The sequence below is a fragment of the Artemia sp. Qi Xiang Cuo genome, chromosome 3 (genome assembly GCF_049724085.1).
Source record: "Artemia sp. Qi Xiang Cuo chromosome 3, ASM4972408v1, whole genome shotgun sequence".
Taxonomy (NCBI): domain Eukaryota; kingdom Metazoa; phylum Arthropoda; class Branchiopoda; order Anostraca; family Artemiidae; genus Artemia; species Artemia sp. Qi Xiang Cuo.
The window spans coordinates 84,762,447-84,787,010 of NC_142796.1; the positions used below are offsets into that span (position 1 = coordinate 84,762,447).

Here is a 24,564-nt window from a genome sequence, read left to right on the forward strand (position 1 = left end):
GTGGGATCCCTTACCCTTGCCTCCTACTGACGCGATTTGCCTACAGAATCTGAAGGATTTTGGCATTTTATTCCTGTTCTTTTGCTTCTCTGTGATGTTGAAAATTTTTACATTTTGAAAAAAAAAATGTGATCTCTGAGCTGAGGATTAAAATGCAAAAATGTAGTATGAGTATAGATCAGATGGAAAACTTACTATCGGGCAATAACATACAGGAAACAATAGAGAAACTGCTAAAAATGAATCGCAACACTGCTAAAAATGAATCGCAACAAGTGAAAGCTGCACAATGCTGGAACAAGAATGTGGCAAGACTGGTCCAAGCAAGTCTTGATTGCATGTCTTTTGCCTCCCCCCTCAGGGCCAATTAGGTGGGTTTTCCCTATTCTTACTCAATGTCTAACTGCAAACAAATTTTTTTTGGTTACCCCTCCCCCCTCCAAACAAAAATCCTAGGCATGGCCCTGCCCCTCCCCCCTGGTGTTCAAAAACTGTCTTAATCACTCAAATAAGAATATGAAAGAAGGAAAAAAGGACACGTTTTTTAGATTAAATAAAAAAAACAAGTTTTTCAACTGAAAGTAAGGAGCAACATCAAAACCTAAAACGAAGAGAAATTATTACATATATTAAAGGGTTGCCCCCTCCTCAAGACCTCTCTCTTTATGCTAAAGTTTTTTTTGTAGAATTAAACAAATCTTATTATTCTAATTAAGCAGCCTTTGTGTTTCAGGAGTTGTTCTTAAAGAATTGAGACAAAAATTCAAACTTTAGCATAAAAAGCAAGGTCATGAGGACGGGGCAGCCCCTTTCATATACGTAATAGCTTCTGTTCGTTTTAGGTTTTTATGTTGCTCATTAGTTTCAGTTAAAAAACTTATTTTTTATAATCAATTTTTGATTGTTTTTAAATAAAGCCAGACCCCCCCTCCTTGAAAATTTCTTCCTCCACAAAAAGTTCTTTCCATTTAAACTACCCCCTCCCTTTCCAGGGAAATTCCTCTCAGATAATTCCATTCTAGATGAAAATTTTACCCAGAAAATTCCTTGTGGATGATTCCAGGGCATTTTTTTTTTTTTTAACGCACTTTCATTTCAAAAGGACTTATTTTCTGATTGTCTTTAAAATCATACCGGAAGTCCTCTCATCCGTGGAAAAGTTTTCCCGCAAATAGTCCCACCCCCAGCCCTAGTAGAAAGTTGCTACCGCAGGAAGTTCCTAATGAAACATTTATCCAGTGGAGAATTCTCCTATGGAGAATTCCAACCCAGTAAAAATTTCCCACAGACAATTCTCCTTAACATCCCCCTATGTAAAATTGAGTCGGCAACAATAAAGTAAGAGGAATAAAAATTAAAAAATAAAAATTACTCTGGCTAATATGATAAGCCAAAGAGAAACTACGGTGCTAAAATGCTGCGTGTTGCGCGAAGCGCAACATGCGGCAAATTTTTAGGCAGGGAGTTAGTACTTTTCTGTCGTGGTTGTACTTTTGAGCTATCCTGGCTAGTACCAGTAGTTTTGTTGAGGTGGCAATCCTGTATGCCTGATATGGTAACACCTTGGACACATTAAGTTATAATATACACCAGACACTGAAGTTGTAGTGGTTCAGAGACTTAGGGGGGTTGAATTTAACTAAATTTGAGGCTTGTATAAGCTGAACCTCGGCTTTAGCTAAACCCCAGCATTAACTAAATTTCATTGCGACTGAGCCAATACCGTATCCAGGTGGGAGGTTCAGAGGGTTTGAACCCACGCCCGAAATGTTTTCCGAATTTTCCCCTGAAACTAATACAAAGCTTTAAGCTAGGATGTGATGCAAACTATGTAAAGAATGTACAAATTTTTTCAGACATTCTGACTATGATTAGTTATAAGTTGAGTTTGTTTGTCTGTAAAAAAAACAATTTTTTCCCTTTTTATACGACCAACCAAGTGTCCTCCGTAGTTACATTTGTAGATAAGCCAGTTGATTTTGTATCAAATAAGCTTTTTGCCCTGGACCTTAGCCATAAGCACTGAGAAAATTTTGGAAAACAACCAAGATTTAGGCCTTTGATGGTCAAGAGCCTAAAAACATGTCACTTTTTGCAACTAAATGTGAGGTAATATTGGTCCACAGATGGTTTTGTATTTAATTTCTGATCGTTTTTGAAATAATACTAGGAAATCCGACTCTTATGCCTTCCCAAGGCCAGAAGAACCCCTTTGCCTTCCCAAGGCCAGAACAAAATTTGCACTTTACTGAAAACATATAATTTTTTTTACTTTTATAACTTTAGTAAATAAAATAATATTAACATTTTGATTACTGAATATTAGTATATGTATATGAAACTGACAATGCACATTCATTTGTACCTTTTCAGTAAAGTGCAAATTATGTTCTGGCCTTGGGAAGGCATAGGGGTATTGGGCCCTACTCATGTCAATTTCTGCTCATTTTGAGTTTGACTCGGTTATTTATTGTAATTTATGTTCGTTTTGGGTTTTATTTATTTATCGATGCTGATTTGTGGTAGTTTCACGCTGGGTAGATTATTTGATTTTATTTTTGATCATTTTTGGTTTTATGGTGTTCTTTACTTTTTTAAGAAAAAAACTTTATTTTTGTGGAAACAGTTTTTTTTAATTAATTTCTGTTCGTTTTATATTGACATAGTCTTTTCAGGGAAAAAGAAAATAATACTTTAAATACTTTCGTTTTTTATGACTTTATAGTTTGGCCTGCTATTTGTATGCTTGGAGAAAATTTTTCAGCAATTCTTAACAACATACACCCTTTTAAAAATCCGGACACAAATAGTAGTATTTAATTTAGTTTCATACCTCCCCTAGTTGACCTGTACCCTAATGGAAAACTTGATACCATTTGCCAAAAAAATTCTTACTTTCTTTGATAGCTTGGATACACTTACGCTATTTTGATTTGGTTAAATTTTAAGAGGAAAAGTAGCCCCAAAAGTTGGAAAATAATACCCTCAGAAGTTCTTGGGATACTGCTGAGATGTCTTATTGGGGATTAGCATTAAAACAGTACATTTTTATTTAATCTTAAGGCAACATTTAGTTTTTAAACATAATGGGCAAATGGGAGGGTGGGTGTGCCCTGGTTTAAACAAAAAAAACAACAAAATAATACATAGTTGCCACATTGATCTTTACTATAAAAATTTCAAGCCTTCCAATCACTTTCGACTATTAAAAAGGGCACTAGGCCTTTCGATTTCCAATCGTATGAACCCTTTTTGAGATTCTACGACAACGCTTTATATGAACACCTTCTTTGTGCCCAGGGCATAAATTACAACCCTTACCCTAAGGGCTGTGCGGGGGGTTTTCATCCTCAAAGACTTAATTTCCAGAACTTTCAACTACGTTAAACAAAATGGCTATCACCAAATTTTTATTGGATGTGTTTGGGGAAATGATGGGCGTGAGAGGGCTGTAAGTCGCTCTCACATCATTTTCAACTATTACAACAGCCAGTAATCCTTTCAATTTCCTACCGTATAAACGCTTTTGAAATTTATACGACAACACTTTCACTAAAAATCATATATGCTCCCAGTGCATAACTTGCGACCCTTGCCCTGAGGGCTGGGGGGGGGGCTGTCAATCTCAAAAACATAATGCATAAACCTTTCTTCTATGTTCAACAAAATGGCTATCTGAAAATTTTGATTGGATGTGTTTGGGGGAATGGTGGGCATGAGAGGAGGGTTAGTTATCCTCCAATCACTTTCGAGTATTAAAAAGGGCTCTAGCCCTCTCAATTTCCAATTGAATCAGCCCCTTTTTAATTTTTACGACAACGCCATCTATAAAAACCTTATATGCCCTCAGGGCATAACTTACTACCTTTGTTCTGGGGACTCTGGGGGATTTGTCATACTTAATTACATAATTTCGAGAACTTTCAACTAGGTTGAACAAAACGGCTATCTCAAAATTTTGATTGAATGTGTTTGGTGAAATGGTGGGCGTGAGAGGGGTGTTTATTACTCTCCACTCACTTTTGACTGTTAAAACGGGCATTAGCCCTTTCAGTTTTCAATCAAATGAGGCCTTTTTGAAACTTCAACAAGTTTCTATATAAACCTTATGGGCGTGAGAGGGGGGTTAGTTACCCTCCAATCACTTTCGACTATTAAAAAGGGCTCCAGCCCTTTCAATTTCTAATTGAATGAGCCCTTTTGATTTTTCTACGACAACGCTATCTATAAAAACCTTATATGCCACCAGAGCATAACTTACAACCCGTGCCCTGAAGGATGTGGGGGGAGAGGCTGTCATCCTTAAAGACATAATTTCCAAAACTATCAACTCCGTTGAATAAAATGACTATCTAAAAATTTGGATTGGATGTATTTGGTGAGAATGTGGCCGTGAGAGGAGGGTTAGTTGCCCTCAAATCACTTTCGGCTATTAAAAAAGGCAGTAGCCCTTTGAATTTCCAATCAAATGAGCCCTTTTTCAAGTTTCTACGACGAAGATTTCAATAAAAACCTTATATGCCCATAGGGCATAACTTATAACCCTCGCCCTGAAGACCGTGGGGGGAGTGTCCTGCTCAAAGGAATGATTTCCAGAACTTTCAACTGCGTGGAACAAAATGGCTATCTCAAAGTTTTATTGGCTGCGTTTGGGGAAATGGTGGGAGTGGAAGAGTTGTTGGCTGCCTTCCGATCACTTTCGACTATAAAAAATGGCACTAGCCATTTCAATTTCCAATCGAATGAGCCCTTTTTGAAGTTTTGACGACAACGCTTTCTATTAGAACATTATATACCCCCAGGGCATAACTTACAACCCTTGCCCCGAGGGCTCTGGGGGAGAGGATTGTCATAACCCTCACCTTGAAGACCGTGGGGGAAGGGTCCTGCTCAAAGGTATAATTTCCAGAACTTCCAACTGCGTGGAACAAAATCGCTATCTCAAAATTTTTATTGGATGGGTTTCGACAAATGGTGGGCGTGGAAGGGGTTTTAGTTGCCCTCCAATCACTTTCGACTTAAAAAGGGCACTAGCCCTTTCAATTTCCAATCGAATGAGCCCTTTTTGAAGTTTCTACGACAAAACTTTCTGTAAAAACCTTATATGCCTCCAGGGCATAACTTACAACCCTTGCCCTGAGGGCTGGGGGGGAAGGGTTTTCATCCTCAAAAACCTAGTTTCCAGAACTTTCAACCACGCTGAAAAAAATGGCTAACTCAAAATTTTGATTGGAAGTGTTTGGGGAAAAGGTGGGCGTGAGAATGGGGCTAGTTGCCCTCCAATTACTTTCGAATATTATAAAGGGCACTAGCCCTTTGAATTTCCAATCAAATGAACCTTTTTTGATGTTTCTACGACAACGCTTTCTATAAAAATAACCATTTGCCACCCGAGCATAACTTACAATCCTTGCCCTGAGGGCTGTGGGGGAATGTCCTCCTCAAAAACATAATTTATATCTGGAAATCAACTACGTTGAACAAAATGGCTATCCCAAAATTTTGATTGGATGTGTTTCGGGAAATGGTGGACATGGAAGGGGTGTTGGTTGCCTTATAATCAATTTCGACATATTAAAAAGGACATAAGCTACTCCAATTTCCGATTGAATAAACCCTTTTCGAAGTTTCTACGACAACTTCTTCGATACGAAGTGCCCTGGTCGAAAGGAAAAAATAACAAATAATGTGTCAACATTGTGCCAACATTGTTCTTATATCCCAACAGGGCATAACTTACAACCCTTGGCCTGAGGGCTGTGTGGGAGTGTCCTCCTTAAAAACATATTTTCTATCTGGAAATCAACTACGCTGAACAAAATGGCTATCTCAAAATTTTAATTGGATGTGTTTCGGGAAATGGTGGGCGTGGAAGGGGTGTTAGTTGCCTTCCAATCACTTTTAACTATTAAAAAGGGCACAAATCACTCGAATTTCCGATCAAATGAGCCCTTTCCGAAGTTTCAACGACAGCCCCTTCGATACGAAGTGCCCCGGTCTAAGACCAAAAATAAATAATATATTGTGCCAACATCGTTCTTTACTTGGGCAGCGCGATTGCACTGCCTATGAAAGTGAGGTGTTTGCATGTTTATAAAAAACTAATTTTTTATCTTTAACATTTATTTCTCGAGGACTTTATTTCTGACAAATATTTATGAAGGTAGTAGAAGATATTTTGGACGTCCGTATTACTGATATTTTATGACAAATAAAACACATAGCTCTAGGTTATTCATCAGATAGTTCAGGCTAATGAACTGTAAGCAAGGAGCAAATCAGGCCAAATTAGGCCAAATTAGGTGCGTGTTTCCTTGTGTCTCCTGTTATCCGTTCTAACCCTTTCTGTCCCCTTATATAAAAACACCGCCTATGACCACTAAAAATAGCTAAAACACAGATTGTGATCGCGGGATAGCCAAGACGGCCCGGAAGCATTGGAGCTTTTACTACTCTCGACTAAGCATGGGCACTGTTTCGGTTTTCTGTTTCTGTTCTGTATTTAAAGGGCCTGTTTCTGTTGTGTTCTTATAAAAAAAACAGAAACAGAACAGAAGCATATGACCTGTTTTTTTATTTACCTATTCTGTTCTGTTTTTGTTTTTATAATAATTTTTTTGTCCTGTTTCTGTTTTTTTTCTACCTGTTATTATTCTTTTCTCCATTTTATTTTATTAATTCGAGGATAAAATATTAAGAAATTTTGAACTTACATAACAGTGTCTTAGATCGTAATTTGAAATTTTAAAAAAGTGTGGTTACGCCCCTTAAAGTTTTTGGAATTGGAACGTCAATATAAAGTAGAAGTAAGTAAAATAATGGCACTCAGTGTGTCTAACATATCAAATGTGCTGCTAGATTGTTTAAGCTAGGCAAAATTAGGGCTTAGGAGTCAGATGAGAGTAGGTAGGTGTATAGAGAACAGTAAAGGTGCAGTTTTGTTCCACTAAAACAACTTATTTTTTAGTGTATATTATTCAGTCAATTGAGCAGCAAAGTTGCATAGATACTGTCCAGGTGGAGCAGAATTCAAACAAATCACTTATTACTGTATATTCTGGTTCTAATGGTATGGCCTCTGTATCCTACATTACATGGGAATTAATCTGCACCTTTAAACGGGAAAAATTTAGTTCAACGGTTTTTATAGAATTTATGCCGCTAGATAGCAGTGACTTGCTATGATTACCATACTATACATGATAAATACCGATTATTAATTGCAAATTTTCTTAAATGTTTAGTCAGAGAGGAATGTAAATGTATTGAAGTCTTGTCCAGCAGAAATATATGTTTTGGCTGGCACGTTTTATTACATCAACATAACACCATATACTTTTTCGAGATGCAAAATACTATTTTTCTATAATCTCTAAATATAATCAATGGAAACCCTTTCAGGGAAAAGCCTAGAGTTGAAACAGTGACCTAACTAGCTGATTCTGGCCTAGCTGGCCAAAGTCTTATAAAATGCTGATACAGTTTTCTCATTTTGTAGAATAACCCATCTTCTGGTGAACACGGTAATTTTTGCCATACAGCACAACAAATTAAAAAAAAATGCCACTAAGCAATATATTATTTCTTTTTTCTGTCTCTTAAATACCTATTATAGACAAGTAAATTCCCATAAGAATTAATATGATATGATATGATTTATTAACACTGAAAGACCTAATCGGTCGTATTTAATTCGCAATATATCTTGAAAATAATCAATGAAGACGAACTTCAAATAATTTATATTATTATGCTGTACCACAGATTGTCCAAGTTTTTAGGAAACCGTGGTCAGGAGCTGATGTCTTGCTTTTATTTGCCGACAGGTTTTGTTGGCTCATTGCGCAAACGAAACCACTCAGGGGAAAATTGGCCCATTTTCCCCTAATTACGCCACTGAGGTGGAAGAGGTAAGATATTTGGCTGGAGGTGCAATTTTCAAAATTGTAGGCTACTGGAAAGTGCTTCTAATTTTGTTAGAAATCCTAAAATCAACCACTGTTTTAAGACAAGCATGATGTCATTTTCTGATGACGACTTGGATGTTCCAAGACATCTCTCTGGGTACCCTACGGAAAAAGGAAGCAAAGGAAGTATTTGGTGCAACTTCTGAAGAGCATCTTTAAAGGCTAAGGGAGTCTCTGCCATGAAATTTATATATTATCTTGAAAGGAAGCACACAATTTATATGCACAAAGATAAAGTATGCGCGGCTGGTGCAGAAAATAACAAACCCAAACCAACTAAAAAAATATATCAAGTCAGGCTGCTTTCCTTGAGAGAGCTCCAGATAATAAAACAAGTGACATATAGGGCAATGGATTTGTGAAATTTGGAATAAGAAGAGCAGAGATTCGATGATTTTTATTTCCAATCGATCAAAACAAGCTGGTCTGCGGATGATCTGCTGCAAAACCCTGTCTAAGGACAAATTGCCACTTTCTACGTTTGATAAGCCAGATATGAAACATCTTATTTAAAAAAAAAAAAAAAACAGGGGGCCTGAAAGCACCATTTGGGGGAACCGTCCATCATCACACAAGTTTTGCTGCCAGAAAAAAAATTCAGAAGGCTGCTTTAATATCTGCCACTCAGACTAGCTTGACTTTTCACTGCTGGTCTGCAAAAGGATCTGGCTTTATTCGTATCACTGCCTATTACCCCAGGAAGATGAAAAATAAGCAGAGGTTGCACCACTATCTTTCACTATGTTCCATGTTCCATGTTGTGACTGATTCTGGGAACAATGTCACATTATATTCCATGTTGTGACTGATTCTGGGAACAATGTCACCGAAGCCTGTAGGATATGAGCCTTTCCGGAACTTCATGTTTTTAATTCTGTCTTCATTCATCTGTTGCACGCGTTCTTGGATTTTTGTCCGCCCGAAGCTTAGCCAATGACAACCCTGAAGAAGATTGCTGGAATCCTTTGATGAAGTCGAAGACATCGATCCAGCTGTTGAAAACGATTCAGACAGGCTTTCTGTTCCTTGTTCTGAAAACTCCGGACATGAAGATACGCTTGCTGAAGAGTCTGAATAAACTGATGCAGTGTCTAAAGAAGAGGGTGGTGAAAGTAATGGAGAAAAAGAGTGGGAAGCTGGGAGTCTGTAAAAAAATGAGGTTGTCACGCAGGCTATCCGATCCGAAGACACGTTACACTTGCTAAAACATTGATAGTCGAGAAAAAAAAAATACAAATTATTATAAATACTGAATAACTACAAGTTTAATAAATTAAATTATATCAAATATATATTAAACACATTTTGAATATATTCAAACAAATCAGAAATCTGAGAGTGAAATCATCCTATAGCTCAAAAATCCCTTCTGAGAAAAATATGATGCTAGATTTTGAGCTTTCCTTTGCCAACTAAATATAATAGAATCAATTGCATTTTTTAACTATTTTTAACAACTCACTGTTTCGATAAAAATGAGCAGGATAGTAGGCCTATAATTTAGCTCTTTGGATCAAAAGATGATGTTCACTGATGTTCAGTGTGTTCACTGGGATGAAACTAAATTTTGTTTTGCAAGACAGCTGAGCAGTGTTGCGACCCTGGCCTGGAAGAATTTACTAGATCTAGGAGGAAAAATTTACTAAATCGCATCTGTTTTTCTAAATACTGAAATTTTTTTTTGCATTAATGGTGCACGTGCACCATGAACCATCGATTTTTACTATATAAGGATAATCAATAGGATTTTCACAATCTTTTTTCCTTTTTTTCTTCTTTTTTTCTCTTTTCCTCTTTTCTCTGTCTTTTCCTCTTTTCTTTCGATTTCATAGTATGATTGAAAATTTCGGAAACCTAAAGTTCAAAAATCCTTTTTTTGGGATTATTTGGATGTACTATTGGATAGGCTTCATGTTCCAGATGTGGCGTACCCAAGACGTCAAACAATAGTCTGGAATCTTGGATTCCGGAAATCCTGCTGGTGATGCCCGGCTTCGCCAGTCCTTATTTTAAATAGTTTGCCTTTCAAAGCGAGTATCAATAAGAAGTCGAGAGAAAAGTAGAAATTTTTAAGCGCTAGGGTTCCCGCGAAATCGCAAAAATGAGAGCAATAATAGCCATAATATTTAACGTAATCGAAATCAGATTTTGTAATGAATGGACCCTAAATTTTCCCCCTGAATTCATGGAAAATAGCAAAAGTTTTGTTTACTATGAATCATGACTTTTTACTAGATTTCGGGAAATTTACTAGATCCTCTATATTCAATAGATTTTTTTTCACTAGATCTCGTAAAATCCTACTGACGGTGGCAACCCTGAGCTGAAGATTATTGAGGCTCCCTACAAACCTTATTTGAGTGACTGAAAAATATACTAGATTACAGAATATCTCCAAAATTTTAGTTTTTATTGAACAGAATAATTAGGTTGTTACGTTACGAAATACCCTAGTTGAGGCCACGAATTTGAATCAAAAATTGAACTATAAGAAGTGCGCAAGATTTACAAATATCTGACGTTTTATTTAACACAGTAAAATGATAAGCGTATATTCATGAAAATTATATTTATTTGGCTCAATAAATTAATAAATATACAAAGACTTAACAAGAACTTAATTACTTGAACAAGGGTCAAGTCCAAGTTCCAACGGTGTGCATGTTAGGGTTACGGATTTAACCTGAGTGGTTGTAATTATGGTTGAAATCGCCGTCAACGTCTGAGTAACAGTATGGATTAGGCTCAATGCTTTTATGAATCTTGGCTCAATTTGATTCAATTCACGAGAACTTTCAATGTCAGAGTCTTCGCCTTTGCTTCTCCTGCAAGAAAACAAACTTAGTGGTGAATAGGGTTGAAATCTCACTATCAACGCTACTGTACACGTCCACTCTCAACGTCTACTAATACTGTCAATGCTACTGCGCAGGTTTCAGTAGGAGTGTGAATCAAGTTCAGTGATTTTATCAATCTTTGTTCTCGTTCTTTTAATTAATTAAAAAATAAAAATCCGAAAAGAAGTTTTTCAAAGAAAAGTAAAGAGTAATATTAAGCTTAAGACCATCAAAAATAAATTTCTATAATAATTCAAATTCAAAATAACTAGAAATTAACATTAAAGAATAAATGAAACCCAAACCGAAAAGAAATAAAATAAACAATCATAGCAAACATAGAGATAACAGGTACTAACACAAATAAATAAATAAATCTTAAAACAAATAAAACTTAGGTTGAATACTCGAGTCAGACCTAAAAAGAACAAAATTACTACAAAAAGGAGTTTGGATACTGCCCCCTTTCCCCTCCCCCAATCGTAAAAAGTAAAAGTCTTGAAAAGTGTGCTTTTGTTTTCCAAAACATAGACAACCAATAAAAAATAAATGACCATAGTAATAAAGATGACTGAAACTAAACTGATGATTTGATATATAACGATATTAATTGCTGAAAAATAAAGAAAATCCAGATTTTATTTCACTGTAATTTTATTTTTGTTTTTCAATACTGTTATTGAAAAGAAAATATTTGCAATATAATTTGTTTTCAGTAAAACACAAATAGAAAATGCAATAGTCAGAAATAGTTACTGTAACCAGTAGTCAAAATTGCAAGTAGTCGTATTAGCAGATACAAATAGTCACAGTCGTGGTCAAATATGTAGTCATACTTGCAAGTAGTCCATACTTGCAAGTAGTAGAATTTACAAATAGTCCCAGTTACAGTCACAGTAGTAGTAGCAAATTTGGTCCTGAAAGTATAAAGTTGTTACTCTTAGCCGCTCTTAAGATATTGCCGATATACCGTTTTAGTAACATGGATGCACATAGTGGACAAAGTACTGGTCTGAAGCATAGGCAGCCAGAGTTGCAAGTAGCTACGCTTGCAAATAGTCCTGAATTGTCATAGCAGCCACATAGTCACAAGTCACAGCAAATAGTCACAAGCAGCCACAGTAGCAGTCGAGTTGCATTCGTATTTGCAGTCGCAAGTAGCCGCAGTCATAGTTGTAAGTTGTCTAGGTTGAAAATAGTCTTAGTTGCAAGCAATCGTAGTCACAGTTGCAATTCCAAGTTGTATTAGTCACAGTCACAAGTAATCACTTTTACTAGTATTTGTAGTCACAGTTACAGTTGAGTTACAGTTACAAATAGTCAAAGTTGCAAAGTAGTTGCATTAGCAGATACAAACAGTCACAGCCGCAGTCACAAGTAGTGACACTTTCAAACAGTCCCAAGTAGTCATAGTCGCACTCCAAACCAGGGTAGTAGAAGTAATAGCGGTCCTTGTAGTCGTAAGTAGCCACAGTCGCAGTTGTAGGTTGTCTAGATGGAAAATTGTCTCAGTCGCAAGTAGGCCTATTTGTAGACTTAAAAATGTCAGTCAGATGTAATCACAGTCACAAGTTATAAAAGTTGTGAATAGTCTCAGTTGCAAGCAGTCGTGGTCACAATTGCAATTCCCAGTAGTCTTAGTCACAGTCACAAGTAATCACTTTTATTAGTGTTTTTAGTCACAGTTACAAATAGTCGAAGTTGCAAAGTAGTCGCAATAGCGCATATAGGCTAAGTTTTATGTAAGGGGTGGTCGTATAAATTTCAGAGGTGGTTCATTTGATTGGAAATGAAAAGTTCTAGTTATCTTTTTAAGAGTCAAAAGTGATCAGAGGGCATCTACCCCCCCCCCCCCCCCACACACACACTCACGCCCTCTTTTCCCCAAATGCATCCGATCAAAATTTTGAGATAGCCAGTTTTTTTTTAAATATTTCAACGATTAAATAACAAAACTTTGACGTCAACATACCCCCCCAGAGCCCAGTGGAAGGGTTGTATCTTATACCCCAGGGGCATATAGAGTTTTTTTATGGAAGAGAGTTCTAATTCCCTTTTTAAGAGTCCAAAGTGATCCGACGGCAACTAGCCCCATCCCAAGCCCTCTTTTCCCCAAATACGTCCGATTGAACTTTTTATAGTAGCCATTCTGTCCGAAATAGGCCAAAGGTAATATAATAAAAACTCCAAGGATATCATATCCCCTTTGAACCCGGGGGTAACTGCTGTAAACTATGCCCCAGGGGCACGTAAGGTCTTTATTGAAGGAATGCTCGTATAAACTTCGGAGGGGACTCATTCGATTGTAAATCGGAATTTCTAGTGCCTTTATTAAAAGTCAAAAGTGATCAGAGGGACTGTTAGCCCCCCCCCCCTGCAAGGTCCTTTTCCCCCAAATGCATCGGATAGAAATTTTGAAATAGCCATTTTGTTCGAAATAGCTTAAAGATCAAATAACGAAAACTCTAGGGTCGACACAATATCCCAGAGCCGGGGGAAAAGTGTGGTAAGTTATGTCCCGGGGGCATATAAGATTTTATGCAAGGAGTGGTCGTGTAAACTTCAGAGATGGCTCATTTGATTGGAAATTGAAAGTTCTAGCTACCTTTTCAAGAGTCATTAAAAGTAACCGGATGGTATCTACCCCCCCCCCCGCCCTCTTTTCCCCAAATACATCCGATCAATATTTTGAGATAGCCATTAAGTTTGAAATAGTCCAACGGTCAGATGACCAACTGCTCGGGTTCAACATAAGCCCTCTCTCACCCCTCACCAGCCTGGAGGAAGGATTGTAACTTAAGTCCAGGGGGCATATTAGGCTTTTATGGAAGAGGTGGTTATATAAACTTCGGAGGGAACTCAAATGAATTGAAATCGAAAGTTCTAGATCCCTTTTTTCAGAGGCAACGCTATAGCGTTGCCTATAATAAAGGCTAGAAGGCTTTAATGTTTTATTATTTATTTTTTCTCAGGGGTACTTCATATGGAAGGGGTGATCGTATAAGTTTTGGAGTGGGCTCGTTCGATTGTAGATTGAGAGTTCTAGTGCCCTTCTCTAGAGTCAAAAGTATTCATAGGACAACAAGCCCTCCCCCCCCCCCGCCGCTCTTTTTCCCAAAATGCATCTGATAAAAATTTTGAGATAACTATTTTGTTAAAAAATAGTTCAAAGATGTGATAACAAAAACTCCAGTTCCGGCATAACCCCCCAGAGTCCAAGAACAGGCGATGTAAGTTATGCCCTGGGGGTATATATGGTTCTTATGGAAGGGCTGCTCGTATAGACTTCGGAGGGGGATCATTTCACAGGAAATTGACACATCTAGTTCACTTTTTAATAGTTTAAAGATATCGGAGGGCAACTAGCCCCCCCCCCACGTCTTTTTCTCCAAACCCATACGATAAAAATTTTCAGATAGCCTTTTTGTTAGAATTAGTTCAAACAATAGATGACACAAACTTTGGGGTTAACACAATCCCCCAGAGCTTGGGGGCAGGCATTGTAAGTTATGCCCCGGGAGGCATATATGGTTCTTATGGAAGAAGTGCTCGTATAAACTTCAGAGGGGGCTCATTTCATAGAGAAATTGAAAATCCTAGTTCACCTTTTAAGATTCAAAAGAGATCAGAGGGCCACTAGTCCCCCCACGCCTTTCTTTCCCAAACACATCAAATAGCAATTTTGAGGTAGCCAAATTTTGTCATAAATAGTTCAAAGATCAAATGGCAATAACTCTGAGGTCTAAACAACCCCCCAAAGTCCGGGCAGGTGTTGTGAGTTATGCCATGGGGGCATATATGGTTTTTACGGAAGGGATGCTAGTATAAACTTCAGAGGGGGCTCATTTTATAGGAAATTGAAAGTTTTTGGTCACTTTTTAAGATTTGAAATTTTTCTTCAAACCTTCAAACCTTTTTCTTCAAACCCATCCTATAAAAAGTTTGAGATAGCGATTTTGTTGAAATTAGTTGAAACATCAGATAATAAAAACTCCAGGGTTGACACAACCCGGTAGAGCCTGGGGACATATTTGGTTCTTATAGAAGGAGTGGTCGTATTAATTTCCAAGGAGGGCTCATTTGATTGGAAATAAGTTTATTTCCCTTTTTAAGAGTCGAAAAAGGCTCATTCGATTTAAATCGAAAGTATTCAAGTTACTATAATTTAGGGGTTGAGAGATCATCCACAGCCCCCGGGGGAAAGATTATAACTTTTGTAAGTTGATCATTGTTAGAAAATAAGGTTTTGAAAATAAGGTGAAAAGGGTGGTCGTGCTAAAAATGAAGGGGGCTCATTCGATCGGAAATTGAAACTTCTATTTCTTTTTTTAAGAGTCAAAAGTGTTCAATGGGCAACTAGCCCATGCCCAACTTTCCCAAGGGGCATCCGGTCAACATTTTAGATAGCCATTTTGTTCAAAATAGTTCAAAGGCCAAAATACTTAACTTCCAGGGTTAAACCCTCGCCCCAACCCCGGGGAAATGGTTCTGAGTTACGGAACTTAATTATTGTTACTTTGATACTTTGTTTACTTTGATACTTAGATTTAGTGATTTACATGGCAACTTCGATTTACGGTGTAAGGGCTGTAAGTTATGCAAGTTGCTTATTATTACTTTGACACTTTGTTTACTTTGATACTTTGTTTACTTTGACAACTTGTTTACTTTGATTCTTTCTTTACTTTGATTAAATAAAAAAACAAGTTTTTTTAACTGAAAGTAAGGAGCGACATTAAAACTTAAAACGAACAGAAATTATTCCGTATATGAAAGGGGCTGTCCCCTCCTCAACGCCTTGCTTTTTACGCTAAGGTTTGACTCTGTCTCACAACTTTATTTTTTAAAACAATAACAGACTTTAGCGTAAAGAGCGAGAAATTAAATTTTATATTTGATTTTTGATCTTTTTTAAATAATGCTGGGAAGTCCGGCGTCCCCTTCATAGCAATGTCCCTTCCCCCATGTAAACTTCCTTCATGGAAAGATCCTCCAACATAACCCCCGACCCTCCCCCCTCCCACTACCAGGAAAAATCTCCTCTGAAAACGTCTGTATACTTCCCAATAAGCAATACTATATGTTAACATTGGTTAAAGTTCATAACTTTCAGCCCTCCCCCCGGGAACTTCGGAGGATTAAGTCATCATATAAGCCATACTTATAATATTTTCGAACATGCTGAACAAAATAGCTATCTCAAAATTTTGATCAGGTGACTTCGTGAAAAAATGAGTATGGGAGGGGGCCTAGTTGCCCTCCATTTTTTTGGTCACTTAAAAAGGGCACTAGAACTTTTAACTTCCATTCCAATGAACCCCTTCACGATATTCTAGGACCACTGGGTTGATACGATCACCCCTGGGAAAAAAAACAACAAATAACCACGCACCCGTGATCTTTCTTCTGGCAAAAAATGCAAAATTCCACATTTTTGTAGATAGGAGCTTGAAACCTCTACAATGGGGTTCTCTGATACGCAGAATATGATGGTGTGGTTTTCATTAAGGTTCTATAGCTTTTAGGGGGTCTTTCCCCACGTAACTTTTGATTTTCTCGCGTAACTTTTGATTGGTAGGATTAAACTTGATGAAACTTATATATTTGAAATCAGCATGTTTTTGAGGAGGACACTTCCCCACAGCCCTCAGGGCAAGGGGTGTAAGTTCTGCCCTGGGGGCATAATAAGGTTTTTATAGAAAGCGTTGTTGTAGAAACTTCAAAGAAGGCTAATTCGATAGGAAATTCAAAGGGCTAGTGCCGTTTTTAATAGTCGAAAGTGATTGGAGGGCAACTAACCCCCCTCTCACGCCCACCTTTTCCCCAAACACATCAAATCAAAATTTTGAGTTAGCCAGATTGTTCAACGTAGTTGAAAGTTCTGAAAATTAGGCCTTTGACGATGACAACCCCCCACAGCCCTCAGGGCAAGAGTTGCAAGTTATGCCCTGGGGGCATACTAGGTTTTTTTATAGAATGCGTTGTCATAGAAACATCAAAAAGGGCTCATTCTATTGAAAATTGAAATGGCTAGTGCCCTTTTTAATAGTCAAAAGTGATTGGAAGGAAACTAACGCCCCTTCAACGCCCATCATTTCTCCAAACACATCCAATCAAAATTTTGAGATAGCCATTTTATTCATCGTAGTTGATTTGCTCATATAAGTTATGTTTTTGAGGAGGACATTCCCCTACAGCCCTCAAGGCAAGGGTTGCAAGTTATGCCCTGGGGGAATATAAGGTTCTTATAGAAAATGTTGTCGTAGAAACTTCAAAAGTAGTTCGTTCAATTGAAAATTCAAAGGGCTAGTACCTTTTTCAATAGTCAAAAGTGATTGGAAGGCAACTAACCCCCCTCTCACGCCCACCTTTTCCGCAAACACATCCAATCAAAATTTTGAGATAGGCATTTTGTTCAACGTAGTTGAAAGTTCTGAAAATTAGGTCTTTGAGGATGACCCCCCCCCCACAGTCTTCAGGGCACGGGTTGCAAGTTATGACCTGGGGGCATATAAGTTTTTATAGAAAGCGTTGTTATAGAAAAGTCAAAAAGGGCTCATTCGGTTGGAACTTGAAGTGGCTAGTGCCCTTTTTAATAGTCAAAAGTGATTGGAAGGCAACTAACACCTCTTCCACGCCCACCATTTCCCCACACAAATCCAATCAAAATTTTTAAATAGCCATTTTGTTCAGCGTAGATGATTTCCAGATAGAAAATATGTTTTTGAGGAGGACACTCCCCCACAGCCCTCAGGGCAAGGGTTGCAAGTCAAACCCTTGCCCTCAAAAAAGGCTCATTGGATTGGAAATTAAAGGACTAGTGCCCTTTTTAATAGTCAAAAGTGATTGGACGGCAACTAAGCCCCCTCTCACGCCCACCTTTTCCCCAAACACATTAATCAAACCCCCAGAGCCCTCAGGGCAAGGGTCGCAATTTATGCCCTAGGGGCATATAAGTTTTTATAGGAAGCGTTGTTGCAGAAACTTCAAAAAGGGCTCATTCGATTGGAAATTGAAACGGAAAGTAATATTTGAAAGTAATTGGAAGGCAACTAACACCCCTTCCACGCCCACCATTTCCCCTAACAAATCCAATCAAAATTTTTAGATAACCATTTTGTTCCACTCAATTGAAAGTTCTGGAAATTATACCTTTGAGCAGGACACTCCCCCCACAGTCTTCAGGGCAAGGGTTATAAGTTATTGCCCTGGGCGCATAAAAGGTTTTTATTGAAATCTTTGTCGTAGAAACTTCAAAAAGTGCTCATTCGATTGGAAATTCAAAGGGCTATTGCCCTTTTTTAAAAGTCAAAAGTGATTGGAGGGCAACTAACCCCCCTCTCACGCCCACCTTTCCCCCAAACACATCCAATCAAAATTTTTGGATAACCATTTTTTTCAATCTTGTTGCAAGTTTTGTAAATTAGGTCTTTGAGCATGACAACCCTTCCCCCCCCCCACAGCCCTCAGGGCCATGGTTGTAAGTTATGCCCAGGGGACATATAAGGTTTTTATTGAAAGCGTTGTTGTAGAAACTTCAAAAAGGGCTCATTCGGTTGGAAATTGAAAGGGCTAGTGCCCTTTTTAATTGTCAAAAGTGATTGAAGGGCAATTAACCCTCCACTCACGGCCAACATTTCCCCAAACACTTCCAATCAAAATTTTGAGATATCCATTTTGTTCAACGTAGTTGAAACTTCTGGAAAAAAGGTCTTTTAGGTAGATAAACCCCTCAGAGCCCTTATTGCAAGGGTTGTAGGTTATGCCCTGGGGGCATATAAGGTTTAAATAGATAGTTGTTGCAGAAATTTCAAAAAGGGCTCACTTGACTGGAAATTGAAAGGGCTAGTGCCCTTTTTAATAGTCAAAAGTGAGTGGAGAGTAATTAACCCCCCTCTCACGCCCAACATTTCCCCAAACGAATTCAATCAAAGTTTACATATAGCCACTTTGTTCAACGTAGCTGAAAGTTCTGGAAATTATGTATTTGAGGATGACACACCCCCCAGAGCCCCCAGGGCACAGGTTGTAAGTTATGCCCTGGGGGCATATAAGGTTTTTATAGATAGTGTTGTCGTAAAAACTTCAAAAGGGGCTCATTCAATTGGAAATTGAGAGGGCTAGTGCCCTTTTTAATACTTGAAAGTGATTGGAGGGTAACTAGTCCCCCTCTCACGCCTACCATTCCCCAAAACAAATCCAATCAAAATTTTCAGATAGCCATTTTGTTCAACGTACTAGAAAGATCTGGAAATAAGGTCTTTGAGGATGACAATCCCCCCCCGCCCCAGCCTTGAGGGCAAGGGTCGTAAGTTATGCCCTGGGGGCATATAAGGTTTATTTTCAAAAGGTTGTCATAGAAACTTCCAAAGGGCTCATTTGATTGGAAATTGAAAGGGCTAGTGCCTTTTTTTAAATTTTAAAGGGATTGGATAGCAAATAAAGCCCCTCTCACGCCCATCATTTCCCCAAACACATCCAATAAAATTTTGAGATAGCCATTTTGTTTACCGTTGTTGAAGGTTCTGGAAATTAGGTCTTTGAGGATGACAACCCCCCCCCCACCGCCCTTAGGGGAAGGGTTGTAATTTATGCCCTGGGGGGCATATAAGGTGTCTATAGAAAGCGCTGTCGTAGAAACTCAAAAAAGGTTCATTCGATTGGAAATCGAAAGGCCTAGTGCCTTTTTTAATAGTCGAAAGTGATAGGAAGGCTTGACATTTTTATAGTAAAGATCGATGTGGGTCCAATGTATTATTTTTGTTGTTGTTGTTTAGACCAGGGCACTTCGTATCGAAGGAGTTGTCATAGGAATTTCGAAAAGGACTCATTCAATTGAAAATAGAAAGGGCTGATGCCCATTTTAATAGTCGGAAGTGATTGGAGGGCAACTAATTCCCTCCCACCCCCACCCACCCATTTGCCCATTATGTTTAAAAACTAAATGTTGTCTAAAGATTAAATCAAAATGCACTTTGTTAATGCTAATTCCCAATAAGGCATCTAAGCAGTATCCCAATAATGACTGAGGATATTATGTTCAAACTTTCGGGGCTATTTCTGCTCTTAAAATTTAACCAAATCAAAATAGCGTAAGTGTATCCAAGCTATCAAAGAAAGTAAACAGATTTTTTGGCGAATGGTATCAAGTTTTCCATTTCAGGTCAACTAGAGGAGGTATGAAACTAAATTAAACACTACTATTTGTGTCCAGATTTTTAAAAGGGTGTATGTTGTTAAAATTGCTGAGAAATTTTCTCCAGCATACAAATAGCAGGCCAAACTATAAAGTCTTAAAAAAACGAAAAGATTTAGAGTATTATTTTCTTTTCCCTGAAAAGACTATGTCAATATAAAACGAACAGAAATTAATTAAAAAACTTTTTCCACAAAATAAGTTTTTCAAAGAAAAGTAAAGAACTTCATTAAACAAAAAATGAGCAAACATAAAGTCAAATAATCTACCAAGCGTGAAACTACCACAAATCAGCATCGATAGATAAATGAAACCCAAAACGAACCGAAATTACAATTAATAAGCGAGTCAAACTCAAAACGAACAGATATTAACATGAGTCGGGCTCAAAACGCCTAAGCCTTCCCAAAGCCAGAACATAATTTTCACTTAACTGAAAAAATTACAAATGAATGTGCATTGTCAGTTCAATATATATATACTGATATTTAGTAATCAAAATGTTAATATTATTTGACTTATTAAAGTTATAAAAGTAAAAACATTAATATTTTTTCAGTAAAGCATTTAGACAGCAAAAATGCAAGCTTAATTAAAAACTTAATTAAGCGTAATTACGAGCTTAATATTAATTGATTACATTTCAAGACATTTTAACTTAAAATTGTTGTTGTTTAAAGCAATATAAACTAACCCTGAAAGACCATGACAAAAAAACTTTTTTTACAATGCACTCTTGTTTTACACTATTTACCCCTAAGGCACTGCGAAGAGTTTACGGTTAAGAAGAGCATTGGTCCCTTTCCTCGAGTATTTTGAAGATGTCTATTTTGAAACTTAGAAATATCTAAGTTTTAGTTCTTTACCCTAATTTGATACAAAACCTAGTTAAACAAGAACAATTTCTATTCCTTTATAATACCATATTTAGAATTACTCTAACAAGAAATAAGACTGTACCATCTTTGTAATGTATAAAATAAAGTGTATCCTTGTCCCTTAGCTTTATACCGAGGGCAAACCAAGGTCTGGGAGAAGCAGTTACCCCCATTCCACCCCACTATCAAATTACGCCCCTGTTTTTGCCTCCCTAGTTTTTGAAACACAACATCTTTTGTGACATTTTTGTTGAGAACGCCTTCTTTGGTGTTTTCATACAAGAAACTAAAACACCACAAATTCACCCCCCCCCTCTAAATATAGCAATATCCACCTTCTACCTAATAATTTTGAATTGACACCATTGGTTTCAAACATTTTCCAAAATAAAGAGATGCCCGTAGGGGGCTCAGAGGGATCAACAAAAAGTTATAAAATGGTTGTATTCACCTTCAGCTGGAATCCTAGCAATATCCTAGACCTATATCCTACTTTCTAGGCAATTGACTGACGGATTAGGGTATTTACTTACTTGTCAAGCGCAACAGCTGCGGTTATGTCCCCTTTGGCGGCAACAGCAGATGGAAATAAAATTTCTTTTACTGATTTGTCAAAAGGGTTTTCAAAAGACCAACGTCTCTTTCTGCAAGCGGATGCTGAATTGACAAAGATTGTGTTTTCTCCAAGGTATGCATCAGAAGAAAATGTGCCTGTTGAAAACACTGGTATAAGACCCGAAACAACTGTGTAGCACCAGGTTCGAAGACCCCCGGAGGTGGTGCTTGTTGTTATAATCAGGTTCGTAATTGTTTTTGTGATAAAAATGAACCTCGCTTGGCCATTTATACCTTCCTCCATTGTGCTTTCAATTTCCACTGCTAAGCTTGGCGAAAAAGATACGCTGAGGATTAATAAAATTGTCCGTAACTAAAAAATAATAAAAAATGGTTTTTAAATAAGTACTCATAAAAAAACTGAGAAAAAATCCCATAGTTCCATGTTAGAAAGTACATTTTAATTCTATGGGATTATTATCAAGGCCACACCCAGGATTTTTTCGGGGGGCGGGGAGGGGGTACTGAAAGATTTTTGTTTGTGGGGGGGGGTTACACAAAAAAAATCAAAAAACGCATAAAAAACTTGTTTATATGTTTTTTTGTTACGTTTTTACGAGTCGGACAAACATTTCGGAGGGGGGTCAAACCCCCCTAACCCCCCCCCCCCCCGGATACGGCCTTGCTTATTATTATTATTCTTATTTTAATTTTAGCTTTATTTTCCTTTTTATTTTAATTCTATTATGGCACATAAACTTGGAACCCAGTTGCATTGTTCCTTGAGCTTATGGTAGAAAGAGAAGTCAGATAGTTCTGTTTACCCGCTGTCGTATTTATTCCTATTTGCTATGTCAAATTTTCAGCCCCAAATTTAGCAAGTCCTTGAATAATTTTAACTTAATACCCTTAGCCGCTCCTGAGATGCTGCAGACTTCGGAAAAACTTGGATGTATATAGTGTCTTTTGATTCAGTTTAACATCTCCAAAAACATATCCTTCTTGGTGCCACCTATCTCATTGAAAAAACTTATTCCTTAAGATTAAATAATGAAACATTAAGTCTTAGCTAATAACGGTATGACGTTGTACACTTGTAGAACGTTCTACAAGTGTGGAAGTGTGTGGCGAAGTGTGGAAGTATCAAAAAGGCAATCTTCTTTCTTATTGCCGTTGATCGTAGAGAAAGCCGATAAGATATAGAACATTACAGGGTTAAAACTTCTTTTTATAAATCCTAGACAGATTTAGCCCACAAGTACCATCAAACCACTTACTTATTCAGCTCTGCAAAAGTATTATTTGTAGTTGTCTTTTAAACGAAACACACTCAAGAATTACGCTGTGTAAGATCTGATAGAAACCGGTGTGCCTCTCTGGGATCGGTTATGATTTGCTTATTTGAATGAGCAAAACTACGATGTATGCATATTTTCATTAAATATTTAATATATAGAGGTGGTTAGGGGGTTAGGTTAAGTCAGATTAGGTATATAAAATAATACGTTCTGCGCAGCCGATTTGTTTTGGTATATCATATATAGAGGTAGTTAGGGGGTTAGGTTAAGTCAGATTAGGTATTTAAAACAATGCGTTCTGCGCAGCCGATTTGTTTTGGTATATCACATATAGAGGTAGTTAGGGGGTTAGGTTAAGTCAGATTAGGTATTTAAAATAATGCGTTTGCGCGGCCGCATTGTTTGGTATCATCACATTTTGGTATATTTTATAAGGACTGAACTAACTTCACCTCTTGGGTGTGTTTCGTTTAACAGCCAAGTACCGTATTATTGATTTCAAACCAGAATAATTTACATAGCATTTTTTTTCTTTCTCACAACTCTACTTTTTACAACAATAAAAAACTTTAGCGTAAAGAGCGAGGCGCTGAGGAGGGGACAGTCCCTTTTATATACGGAACACTTTCTGTTCGTTTTGTTTTAATGTCACTCCTTACTTTCAGTTAAAAAAAACTTGTTTTTTATTTAATCTTACATGAGGCATCTCGTAACTGTGATTCCAATTGATTAATGCCTTGCTGTAGTGGCATAAGGAGGTGTGGACGATAGAAAGAGATAATACCCCTATAGATACCCCTATAGATAATACCCCTATAGGGTTATCAAAAAATATGCTCTTTATTGTTCTTCTAAGATGTTGTCGTTCCTATGCTGAATTCAAAGTTCTGCCATCTTGTTATTTTTTCTGTTGTTATTTTTTAATACACTATACTAATTTTTTTAACTTTTTAACTTATTTTAATTTTTTTAAATTTTTTTAAATTGAGTTCCAATTCCAACCGTCCTAACTCAAGTTTTCACATTTTATCTCATTCTGAGGATTTTTTTTTCCTTTTGAAGAAATATTCTATAGTCGTGGTTTTGGTAGCTTTTAGCTTTGGAATTCTAAAGCTAAGATATTGATTTTGTTACTAGGTTACTTACAAGACCTTACCAACTTACAAAGAATAAGTTTTACATTCACTCATATTCTGTTTTGTTTTCAAAATTGTTTTGTGCTCATAACTTAAGAAATGATGTTTTAGTATAAACAGAAATAGTTTAGTTCCTTGTTAGCTATTGCACACTCAAGAATTGAAGTTAGGTTAATCATAATGAAATATACCAAAATATCAGGAAAATATAATAGTTTAGTAACAAAATTATGCAAACGCCAACGAAGAAATTATGGAACGGAGCCACCCAGACCGTATTGTATTACATACGTTACCTAAACTGGCCTAACCTAACCAAAATACTAACTAAATAATTAATTAAAATATAGCCATAGTGTAGTTTCCTACCGAGTCGAAGCTAATCGGGTATAAAGACCATAAAAACCGGTTATTGTTTGATCTTCGTGATACAAATTTTCGAGTGTTTACTAGCTAACAAGGAAGTACTGAAATAATAAATAAAAAATTCTGCTATTTCGGCAATTGAGTTAAGTCACATAAGCCAGTGCGGTATGGTGACCACTAGTATAGCAACTACTAAATATAAACCACAGTACCAAGCCGCGTTGGGCCAAATAAACGGCTCAGGGTTGTTTTCCACTCCAAGACAGGCAAGGATTAATTAATTAAGCCCCCATCTATGGTTCTCCAGTTTCTTTAAATTCTCCCTTTTAAC

General features: G+C 37.2%; 1 protein-coding gene across 2 annotated transcripts in view; it reads right to left on the reverse strand.

Moving 5' to 3' along the window:
- Positions 1–10,521: 10,521 nt before the first annotated feature.
- LOC148954668 (uncharacterized) overlaps positions 10,522–24,564 on the reverse strand; it is a 71,415-nt gene continuing 57,372 nt past the window's right edge. For both annotated transcript variants that reach the window (XM_089086693.1, XM_089086692.1), the window contains 2 exons: positions 21,412–21,806; positions 10,522–10,792 (listed from right to left, as the gene is read on the reverse strand). In XM_089086693.1, the coding sequence (XP_088942819.1) occupies positions 10,585–10,792; positions 21,412–21,806 (603 nt within the window). In that variant the 3' untranslated portion in view covers positions 10,522–10,584. The remainder of the gene's footprint in view (positions 10,793–21,411; positions 21,807–24,564) is intronic.